This window comes from Brienomyrus brachyistius, unplaced genomic scaffold (assembly GCF_023856365.1).
Source record: "Brienomyrus brachyistius isolate T26 unplaced genomic scaffold, BBRACH_0.4 scaffold1412, whole genome shotgun sequence".
Classification (NCBI taxonomy): domain Eukaryota; kingdom Metazoa; phylum Chordata; class Actinopteri; order Osteoglossiformes; family Mormyridae; genus Brienomyrus; species Brienomyrus brachyistius.
Genome location: NW_026043686.1, coordinates 1 through 11,355, shown reverse-complemented (window position 1 = coordinate 11,355; position 11,355 = coordinate 1). Strand labels below are relative to the sequence as shown.

The following is an 11,355-nucleotide window of genomic DNA, read 5'->3' as shown; positions in this document are numbered from 1 at the left end:
ATGATAATAGAAAAGTATTCTTTTCCTCTCACTTTTTTTTCTTGATTTAATTACCGACTTCACGTACTTACACTGTGTCCCGTTGCACGATGTAATATTGCGAAACTATGATTTTGTGGCAGTGTTTTGTAAAGGAATTTTCCGTTTAATCATCGTCTTAGTATAAAGCTATATGGTTGTTCTGGTATCAGTGGACGTACATTATGTATTTTTTCTTCTCTTGAGCACCATGGTCATGACATGAAGCTCAGTCATTGATTACTCGCAAATGTTAGTAGTCATCCGCTGTTTATCTTGAAGATGTAAAAGTAGTGCGCGTACATCTCCTCGTTAGTATAGTGGTGAGTATCCCCGCCTGTCACGCGGGAGACCGGGGTTCGATTCCCCGACGGGGAGAGTCTGCATCTTTTTGCCTCGGTCTCAAAAGGCACCAAGCTAGAACCGGCCCCGTGTTAGTGGAAACGGGGCTTGTGACTTGTACTCATGCATAATATTCTGCGGGTCGCTCAGCAGCGCAGCATATGAAACTAGACTCGGATTGTAAGTGTGTGGTTTTGATAATTGATGTATGGATGGATGGATCCTTAATAAGAGATATAAACAATAAGGTCCAGTCGCCAACTAATCATGTAAAATACGTCATAAACTCATGGTTGTTAAACCCAGAATAAAAATGAAGACGTATAACTAGGAAAGTCAACTTGCACATTTCAATTTTGGTTCGATATAATCACGTTGTCCTTAACCCTCCAGTGCAGGAGGGGACGGTAATGCGCATCGAATGTTTCCGAACCTGTGTGTGATACAACCGAGGAAGAGCCGATGACTTCGGGGGAGGAGGGGCAGGCGACTCGGAAGAAAAAGCAGCAGAACCCAATGCAGCCTGTAGCCCATTCAAAGGCCTACTGTTGGACCTCTGCTTATTTTGCAATACGTCTTTAGTACGGACTGAAAAATGTCCGATTTCGATGAGTTTGAGAAGCAGTTAAGCGAAAATCGGCAAGGTAAGTTTGGCTTTGAAGATCGGTGTATGCTCCCTGTTTTAGGGTAATAAAGTGGCCGGCGTGTCCTAGCGCCGAGGATGGTGCGGAGGGCACTTCTGCTGGTTCCGAAAAGAAAAGCGCGGCTGGGAAATCGGTGCCTTTTATCCGAGCGCTCGCCGATTCTGAAACCTGCCCGATTCTTCTTCTCCCAGCTGCCGCAGGATCCCCGAAAACTGACCGCTTTGGTAAATCAGTGACATTCTTTGCTTGGCATTGTTATAGAGATCGCTAGGCCTGCATCCATCAGTGCCCGGCGTACATAACATGGACATTTCAATGAAACGTTATTGGGGTGCACTCGATGTGAAAGCCTGCGGTTTTATTTATTTAATTATTTACCATTATACACTTGGATCATAAATTGTGACCCGCGTATTTTCATTCGCAGTAACACACTATGCATGGATGTTTGTTGCAAGCGTTATATTTTCAAGATCACGTTTAAAGTTTTATGCAAATAAAAACGACCGCGACCACTTGATTTAAAGTCCGCACTTAATAACAGTGTTAGTTACTTGGTTTTTAAATACTACGACGAGTTTTCTATATAATGATATGATTTTGTCTCTTTCCGATGCACAATAGCCTTTCCCTTGGGTCCGAAATGCTGGCCCTGTCATCCGTACAGAATAAGTCTTTCTCACACGATCGCCGTTTCTTCATGATGTATAGACTCTAAAAATCAGCCGCGTTCCCTGGAATCATAACAACTGCTTTTAGGTCGTTATTGCAAAGTCTTGCACCTGTATCTACCTTTACAGCGGATAGCAGTAACTAACAATGATGTACAGTTATATAACAATACACATATAACTTCATTAAAGTGCAGAGAATCCAGTAAACTGAATAAACTTAAGCCATACTAACGCAACTGAAATATACAACATGCGTTACAACGGAGTCGAAAGTAGGATTGATTTATGTACCTATCAAATGGCAATCTTGTCATATCAGCTCCTTATCACTAAATCACTAAAATGTCATTCGAAACGACCTGATTCGGCTAGACGAGCACTAAGTGCCGCCGTGTTTGATAAACTAGCAGTTCCAGTCATTCATATCTGCGCTCTGACTATGCCTGCGATTGCGGTAATTGGTTATTACCGATTTACGTAAGATGCATTGGCCGCTCCGTGTCTGTACTTTTGCAGCGGTGCATTACCGTAACGCTGTTATAACTGATGCATGAAGCTGATTCCTCGAGCAGCACCTGCGTTTAAATGCTTCACTGAAAACTGCACCTTCAGGGATTTATTTAAGCTTCTATATGAAGGACCTGCTGGGATAGAAAGGTGATATTTTATTGCTAGTTTAATAAAGTGCTGTCTGTCAGATTGAAACGATATTAATTACCCATCCATCGTCCAACCAGTTATCTTAGTCAGGCTCCCCTGGAGCCTATTCCAGGCAAATTCCCCATACAGAGAGCAGAGGCAAAATTCAGGCCTCCAGACTCGGAGGCGTGAGGCAACTGTACTCACCACTGTGCTCCTATATCATTAATTAGTCTGGTTATGTTTTTATTGTTTCACAACAGACTGACATTCAAGGGGATGTCCTTGTGCCCTTGAAATTATTAGCCATTGAGAGATGGGTGTGTTTGTTTCAGGAGGGTGTGATTGAATATGTGAATTGAATGGAGGTGCTTCATTCTGGTGAGGAAACTGGGGAGTTAGACCCCGTACCACATCTTGGTCTCCGTAAGTGACTTTTAAGGCATAGCGCTGGGTCAGTCAGCATCCAGCACCCCAGGGAAGTTGGTAATATGATTACTCTGTGACTCATGGGCTTCAAACCCACAACCATCCGGACACACATTCATAATCCCTCTGAGTTACACATCTTGGATTTATCGAAATGGATGGTAGGGGGGCAGTCATGTCGCTCCGCCCACCGTCTCACTGGTACCACGGTGTCGTCCCCCAGAGCGGGAGAAGGAGCGACACAAGAAGCGTAGCCGCAGCCGGTCTCTGAGCCGTGGCGAGAAGCACCGCCGCTGGAGCAAGGACTCCAGGGGGCGGAGTCACGAGAAGCGCAGCAGCAGCCGCGACCGCAAGGGTCGTGACCGACGGAGCAGCTCACGCGAGCACAAGAAGCACAGGTACCCCCCCTCACGGTCCCGGTTACAGGCACTGAAGCTGATATCTAGCATGGTTTGAGGCCTCTTAACAAGTTTCTTTCACAATCAACCAATTGGTTTCTTCGTGGTGGGAAGGGGGACTGTACCCATATTAAATTTTAACTGGCGTTTATAAGTAGCCCCCGCCATAGCGATGGGACCTCAAAGCCAGCCTAAAAAGTGGCGCATGGTCACACCCTCATGACCTTAAACTGCCTGCGATCCAAAGTTAAATGTAAACATTCTGCCATCTGTTTGTTTTTGCCAGATTCTGAGTGTTTACACTGTATTGTTTGGGGAAAACAACCTTCTGTTTTGTGTTTGGGCAGCTACTCTCCTCGGAGAAGCCGTAAGAAAAGGACATACAAGTACTGGGATGTTCCCCCTCCGGGATTCGAGCACATCACCCCCATGCAGTACAAGGCAATGCAAGGTTTGGATGCGACGCTTCCATGTGTGCTAGTTCAGTATTGCAAGGTTATGGTATATTGGTTGCAATGAAAGCATTTATTCTGGAGTGCCCTCCTCCCCCCTGCTGGTCAAAGAGGGAATAACACTTGGGATGATTTCAGACAGTGTGAAGAGAGCTTAAACCTAGGGGTTAGAAGCAAATGAAGGCGACGATCCGGATGTTCTGGCCGTCCCTGGTTGGGGTCTTGAAGCCCTTTCTCCTCCCCACAGCTGCAGGGCAGATCCCCACGATAGCTTTACTGGCAACATCCACCACCAGCGGCGTGGCAGTGACGCCCACCCAGGTGCCGATGGTCGGCAGCCAGATGACCCGGCAGGCCAGGCGGCTTTATGTCGGCAACATCCCCTTCGGCCTGACGGAGGTGAGTCCAGGCAAAGTCCCGCGTTGCCTTCTGTCATGCATACTGGTGTCATGTGTAGCTCAGTGAGTTAGGACACTGAGCCGGTCACAAGAAGGTTGTTGGTTCAAATCCCTTGGGCAGCAGAGTGATTTCACCATTGGGCCCCCGAGCGCAGCCCTTAAGCACTATTTGCTCTAGGAACTGTCTGGTCCTGCTTCTTCAATGAAATGTATGTTGCTTTGGATGAAAGTGTCCGCAAAATAAATAGATAAATGTACTAGACTTGTCAGTCATTTTTTTTCTCGTTTGCCTGTTTTGATGTCTTCAGACGTCTGCCTGTCTTCATTCAGTGTGTCTGCCTGTCTTTTTAGGAGGCCATGGCGGATTTCTTCAATACCCAGATGCGATTGGCTGGCTTATGTCAAGGTCCCACCAATCCCGTCCTCGCTGTTCAGATAAACCAGGACAAGAACTTTGCCTTCCTTGAAGTAAGAGTCTTTCCTGCCTAATGGCTGCTGTGTCCAGGCGGAGACCGCAGCCTTCCCTGATTAACGACGTTCTTCGTTCTGCCCTAGTTTCGGTCCGTGGATGAGACCACGCAGGCAATGGCCTTCGACGGCATCATTTTCCAGGGTCAGTCGTTAAAAATCAGGCGGCCCCACGACTATCGCCCCCTGCCTGGCATCTCAGAGCAGCCCGCCTTCCACGTACCAGGTCCGTTTTGCTTGTCGCCGTCATAACCTTAATCTTTATTTACCTTTGAAGAGCCGATCGGCAAGGCCAGTTTTTTGTACTCGTTACGGACTGACTGTCCTTCGCAAGCTGCGGATGTCTTGTCATATAAAGAGGGAGACTTTCACTTTTATTTACTTAATGTTGTAAATATTTAGCAGACAGTTTTATCCAAAGTGAAGAATGTTTTTTTTTTTTTTTTTTTTTGAGAAATCAGGGTCAGCCTGTCCCTAGAGCAAACTCGCCGGCCCAGTGGTGTGATCACCAGTGATGTGAACCAGTGATCTTCTGATGATAACGCTGGCATCCTAACCAGCTGAGCCACACACACACACACACAGCTCAGTCACTCACTTCTTACTGTTAACATAGGGGTGTTGTGTGGCTCTGTGATGTTTGCCCATGAAAAGAAGGTTGCTGGTTGGCAGGGTTGGCAGAGTGATTTCACCACTGGGCCCTTGAGCAAGGACCCTAACCCCCAAATTGTTCTAGGGTTGCTGGCTCCTATTCTAGTTAAAAATTCTGGACACACCTACTGAAAATGACTTGTTTTTCAGCAAGATAATGACCCAAAGCCCACCTTGAAGGTTATGCAAGTAGCTTATTACCTTGTGAACTAGGAAAGAGATGGTCCCCACAGCCCCCCAACCTAAACTCTATAGAGCTGGTTTGGGATCAGTTGGATGAGAGTAAGAGTAAGGTAGCCAGCTTGCGCGCAGAACTTGTGGAAACTCGAGGACTGTTGGAGAAACGGTCCAGGTGGGTACATATGTTAGCTGGTTGAGTCCGCAATGCTGTCATCGAAGCCAATGGCTCCTATTTTGAAGAGACAAAAATTTTGTCTTTGCAGTACTTCATATGCATAACTTCCATGCCCAAAGGCCTTTTACTATAAGGTGAATAACAGCTAAAATAGAGACAAATGCATTAAGAGCAGGTGTGTCCATACTTTTGACTGGTGCTGCATGTGTCAGCATCTCCCATGGAGAGCAAGATGGGAGAGACAAAAAACAGTCGTCAAACTGCCCCAGTATTTAGGTATTTTTTTGCTGGAGTTACATTTATCTGATATTATATAGGAGATAACGACGTCATACTGATTTGAAGTTGGCTTATTTCACTCGCGCCGTTTGCTCGTGGTCATTATCCGGCATGTTGACGGTTTGCTGTGATCGGCCGGCTTTGGGCGCCGTGCCGCTCTGTCTGCAGGGGTCGTCTCCACCGTGGTTCCAGACTCGCCACACAAGCTCTTTGTCGGAGGCCTGCCCAACTATCTCAGTGACGATCAGGTACCCCGCCCTCAGTCTCTGTCGCCGGGGAGCCGACCCACAACCCTCCTGTGTTTCTGTCCCACTGCTGCACGTGGAACTCAAGCAGGCATGCACACACACGCACACGCACGCACGCACGCACGCGCACGCACATACATACATAAAATAAACACTCGTCTCTGTGTAACTGATTAGTAGGAAAAGAAAGCCTGTCAAAGTTACCTCACCGCTTAAAATTCATTACAAGATACTGGGGGGTCAAATGTCAGCATCATGTTTAAAGCTAGCTGCTGAAAATAGCCGCACATTTGAGGTTTTTTTTTTTTTTTTTTAAAGATATTCATGGGATTTATTAAACATTTATTAGACATGTAGGTAATGAGTTGACAGTTACATTACACTCATTGTTTATCCAGCTGTAAATTATGAAGATATTGAGACCCCGCTAATGTAAAAGGTACGTTTCCCAAAACCTCATGTTATCGACTTGCATAGTTGGAACCATTCAGTTGTTATCTAATGTTGTTAGCAAATAACCTTATTAGCAACAAAGGCTTTGGGAAACGTGCCTTACAGCTGGCGGCTTGCCAAACCAGTCACGTAGCCAGTCCCTGTGCTGCCTGTTGCTGGGTACCCTGGAATATTTGTATATCGGGTTAATTGCTGAGTGTTAGTCGGATGAATCAGCCGCGTCGTTTTGCTGCATGAAAATTTAAAATCGAGTCATCTGCGCGTCACCTAACTGACGAATACCTCCACATTGCCGTACACCTGTGTTTGCCCAATCCCAGTCCTCGGGGAACCGCCGACTGTCCACATTTTCGCTCCCTCCTAGCTCCCAGCCAATCAGGAACACCGAATACCTGGTACAGGTGTGCTGAGAGGAAGCAAAAACGTGGACTGACCGGGGGGGTACCCCCGAGGACTGGGCTGGGAAACACTACCATAGACTGTGCTTGAAATGTGGGGGAGATCGACCAAGTCCCCAAACGCTTCAGTATTCGCAGACGTGCCGTGTCTCACGTCCATGTCCGCACACTGAGAACGATGACTTCACATCCCGTTAACAGCGATGGGGAGCTGCGGAAGAATCGTTCCCTACATTGCTGTGTCACTCGAAAGGCAGAAAATACTTCGGACCTTTTTCCCGGTGAACGATTATCAGCTTCACTGGAGTTTTCACATCGTGCCCCATGCCCTATTCTGTTATGACGTCAGTGATGGATAATATTACCATAACAACATGCACAGATGAGGTCGTCTTACTCTGAAAGTGTTGAAAGGGTCACATTTTAGACATTTTCTACTTCTCATTAGCATCTTTTATGATTTTTTTTTTTTCTTCCTATATCGCCACCCCACTGAAATCGGCCCATTATAGACATAATCCATACAGGCATTTAATAGTTTACCTATTTATTTTGCAAAAGTTAATCGCAAAACGTTTTGCGTCCACCCCTGCATTGTAACATTTTGAGCTCCGGTGTCCCACTCACTTAGCCTAAACTGTTAAAAATGGCAAGACTCAGCCCACAAGATAGTGATCGCGGTTTCAGTGAAAGGTAAGTGAGAAGTGCAGTCAGTTTGTTTTTCTTTGATTTTTTTCCTCCTTTTCGGATTGTCATCGTAATCTTTCTTATCCAGTGTGAGTCACATGTAATCAAGTCAAGAGGAAGGCTGTACCAAAGCAGCACTGGGGGGAGAGAGTTTGAATCCAGCAGAACTGTTAATGTATTTCACGTCAAAGCCAGTAAATGTGCCATAGACAGGTGAAATGGAAACCGCTGCTTGTATCCTGGTGTTTACATTTTTTTTGCAGTCCCTGCTACCGCTTTAATACTTACAGCTCTTTCATTTTTGTTCCCCACTTTGTCCCCAGCTAGGGGCCTGTAAGATCGTTAAGTCTTCGCTCATAATTTGTTCAGTAGTACTGACCTACTGCTGCCATGCCAACATGTAACACAAGGCAAGTAAGACATTCCGTCCCTCGCACGGATATCCTCCCTGTCGACGGCCTGCCCCTGTGGGGGGGGCTCTGTCCTGGAGTGCTCTTAAGCATATGGGGTCCTTTTTTTGGGGGTTGAAGGCTGGGGAGAGACTTATTATGCTGATCACAGGGTATAAATTTGATTTTTTTTTTTTTTTGCCCCTAAGAGAAGGTAGGAGGTAGCGCCCTCTTGTGGCTGCCAGTGTCCCAGGTGACTCCTTTCTGAAGTCAGTGGTTAATGCGGCTTTACAGTAGATTCCTGTAGAATAAGTGAGGAATGATGTTAGCAGAGCTATTTCGTCCTGTTGGCTTCAAGCCGTGGCCCCCTTTAGCAGGACCCTGTGGCGGCTCTTAGCTTTACCTGTGAGTTTATCTCCTGTAGGCTTTGTCCCTCTAATTAACTGCACAATGTGGTTCTTGGTTTTAAGAACAGGAAGTCAGTGATTCGGCTGGGTTTGTGTTCTGCCGAGTCGCCCCCCCCCCCTCCACATTGTATACATGGAACACTTAAACATATAATTAGCTGTTTTTATTTAGTTTTTTTTTTATATACCATCTAGCTTAATTATTGTGGCCCTTAAAATCAGATGCAACTCGGTCCATATTTCAAAATTCGTAGTTGGAATTATCAGAGAAACTTGATTAGGAATCAGTTGTGTTGTATATGCTGTAGGATGGGGGGGGGGGGGGAATCTGTGTTATCATTCATTGACAAGAATCAAAATAGTTACTTTTGTACGCTCCCAGTAAGTAAGTCATGCAGAAAGGGCACAGGGGGCTTTGAGCTCTAGTAGTTGCACCGTAATGTCGAGCCACTTGTCATAAAAGCCATTTTCCTGATGTCTTCACTGTTTCCTCATGTCCGTTTTGCAAAGTTAACATGCTGCTTCTCCCACAGTTAAGATTAGCATTTCTAGCGAGGCGCCGTGCCTGGACTGTCGGGCTAATCGCCCCCCCCGCGTCTCCCCTCCTCTTGCCCAGGTGAAGGAACTCTTGACGTCGTTCGGACCTCTTAAGGCCTTCAACCTTGTGAAGGACAGTGCCACGTCACTGTCTAAGGGTTATGCTTTCTGTGAATACGTGGACATCAGTGCCACTGACCAGGTGCGTGAGGTGGGGGCAGCAGCTGGAAGGTCTGGGGTGACTCGGGGCTTCCGGATGGAATTGCTGACGCTTGTGTGGGATGCATCCCGCAGGCCGTGGCTGGACTCAATGGCATGCAGCTCGGAGACAAGAAGCTCATCGTCCAGCGGGCAAGCGTGGGGGCTAAGAATGCCAACGCTGTTGAGTATTTGCCCTCGGCTGCCGCCTTTCTGATGTCCTAAACCCAACTTGGTTCCTGGGTGCCTCCCAGGAGCTTAATGCCCCTATTTCTTGGGTTTATTTGGGTCCATGTAAATTTCTCGCTGTTACTCGAGACGATTGGACGATCAGGGGGTATCTGACACTCTTGTCGCCCCCCCCGGGACAGACGGCCATCATCGAGACGCCGGTGACGCTGCAGGTTCCAGGGCTGCAGCGGCTGCAGAGCTTCCGGCATGCCCACGGAGGTGCTGTGCCTCCTCAACATGGTCATGCCCGAGGAGCTGGTGGACGACGAGGACTACGAGGAGATCCTGGAGGACATCCGGGAGGAGTGTTGCAAGTACGGCAACGTGCGCTCCATCGAGATTCCGCGGCCCGTCGATAGCGTGGAGGTGCCTGGCTGTGGCAAGGTGGGACCCCGTACTCTCCTGTACCAGTGGCAAAAAAGAAGACCTCTGTAGGCCACTAAACACAGGCTCATGGGAGCATTTCTTGCACAAAAGTGTTTTGAAAACGGAATAATTTTTTGTGTAAGAAAAACAATCAGATTGGTTCAGATAGGCGACGGACCCAATCTGATTGGTTCAGATAGGCGGACGGACAATCTGATTGGTTCAGATAGGCGACGGACAATCTGATTGGTTCAGATAGGCGACGGACAATCTGATTGGTTCAGATAGGCGACGGACAATCTGATTGGTTCAGATAGGCGACGGACAATCTGATTGGTTCAGATAGGCGACGGACAATCTGATTGGCTCAGATAGGCGACGGACAATCTGATTGGCTCAGATAGGCGACGGACAATCTGATTGGCTCAGATAGGCGACGGACAATCTGATTGGCTCAGATAGGCGACGGACAATCTGATTGGCTCAGATAGGCGACGGACAATCTGATTGGTTCAGATAGGCGACGGACAATCTGATTGGTTCAGATAGGCGACGGACAATCTGATTGGTTCAGATAGGCGACGGACAATCTGATTGGTTCAGATAGGCGACGGACAATCTGATTGGTTTCAGATAGGCGACGGACAATCTGATTGGTTCAGATAGGCGACGGACAATCTGATTGGTTCAGATAGGCGACGGACAATCTGATTGTTTCAGATAGGCGACGGACAATCTGATTGGCTCAGATAGGCGACGGACAATCTGATTGGCTCAGATAGGCGACGGACAATTCTGATTGGCTCAGATAGGCGACGGACAATCTGATTGGCTCAGATAGGCGACGGACAATCTGATTGGCTCAGATAGGCGACGGACAATCTGGCTCAGATAGGCGACGGACAATCTGATTGGCTCAGAATAGGCGACGGACAATCTGATTGGCTCAGATAGGCGACGGACAATCTGATTGGCTCAGATAGGCGACGGACAATCTGATTGGCTCAGATAGGCGACGGACAATCTGATTGGCTCAGATAGGCGACGGACAATCTGATTGGCTCAGATAGGCGACGGACAATCTGATTGGCTCAGATAGGCGACGGACAATCTGATTGGCTCAGATAGGCGACGGACAATCTGATTGGCTCAGATAGGCGACGGACAATCTGATTGGCTCAGATAGCGCGACGGACAATCTGATTGGCTCAGATAGGCGACGGACAATCTGATTGGCTCAGATAGGCGACGGACAATCTGATTGGCTCAGATAGGCGACGGACAATCTGATTGGCTCAGATAGGCGACGGACAATCTGATTGGCTCAGATAGGCGACGGACAATCTGATTGGCTCAGATAGGCGACGGACAATCTGATTGGCTCAGATAGGCGACGGACAATCTGATTGGCTCAGATAGGCGACGGACAATCTGATTGGCTCAGATAGGCGACGGACAATCTGATTGGCTCAGATAGGCGACGGACAATCTGATTGGCTCAGATAGGCGACGGACAATCTGATTGGCTCAGATAGGCGACGGACAATCTGATTGGCTCAGATAGGCGACGGACAATCTGATTGGCTCAGATAGGCGACGGACAATCTGATTGGCTCAGATAGGCGACGGACAATCTGATTGGCTCAGATAGGCGACGGACAATCTGATTGGCTCAGATAGGCGACGGACAATCT

General features: G+C 47.6%; 1 protein-coding gene across 1 annotated transcript; it reads left to right on the top strand.

Annotated features, from left to right (window-relative positions):
• Positions 1-955: 955 nt before the first annotated feature.
• On the top strand, positions 956-9,682 carry LOC125730691 (splicing factor U2AF 65 kDa subunit-like; the record flags this gene model as incomplete). Its single annotated transcript, XM_049005818.1, is given in 12 exon segments — positions 956-1,004; positions 2,594-2,598; positions 2,972-3,144; positions 3,522-3,595; positions 3,844-3,995; positions 4,346-4,462; positions 4,550-4,688; positions 5,916-5,995; positions 8,946-9,068; positions 9,161-9,247; positions 9,436-9,479; positions 9,481-9,682. Coding segments are annotated over 12 exon segments (1,245 nt in total), but the record flags the coding sequence as incomplete, so codon positions are not given.
• Positions 9,683-11,355: the final 1,673 nt, after the last annotated feature.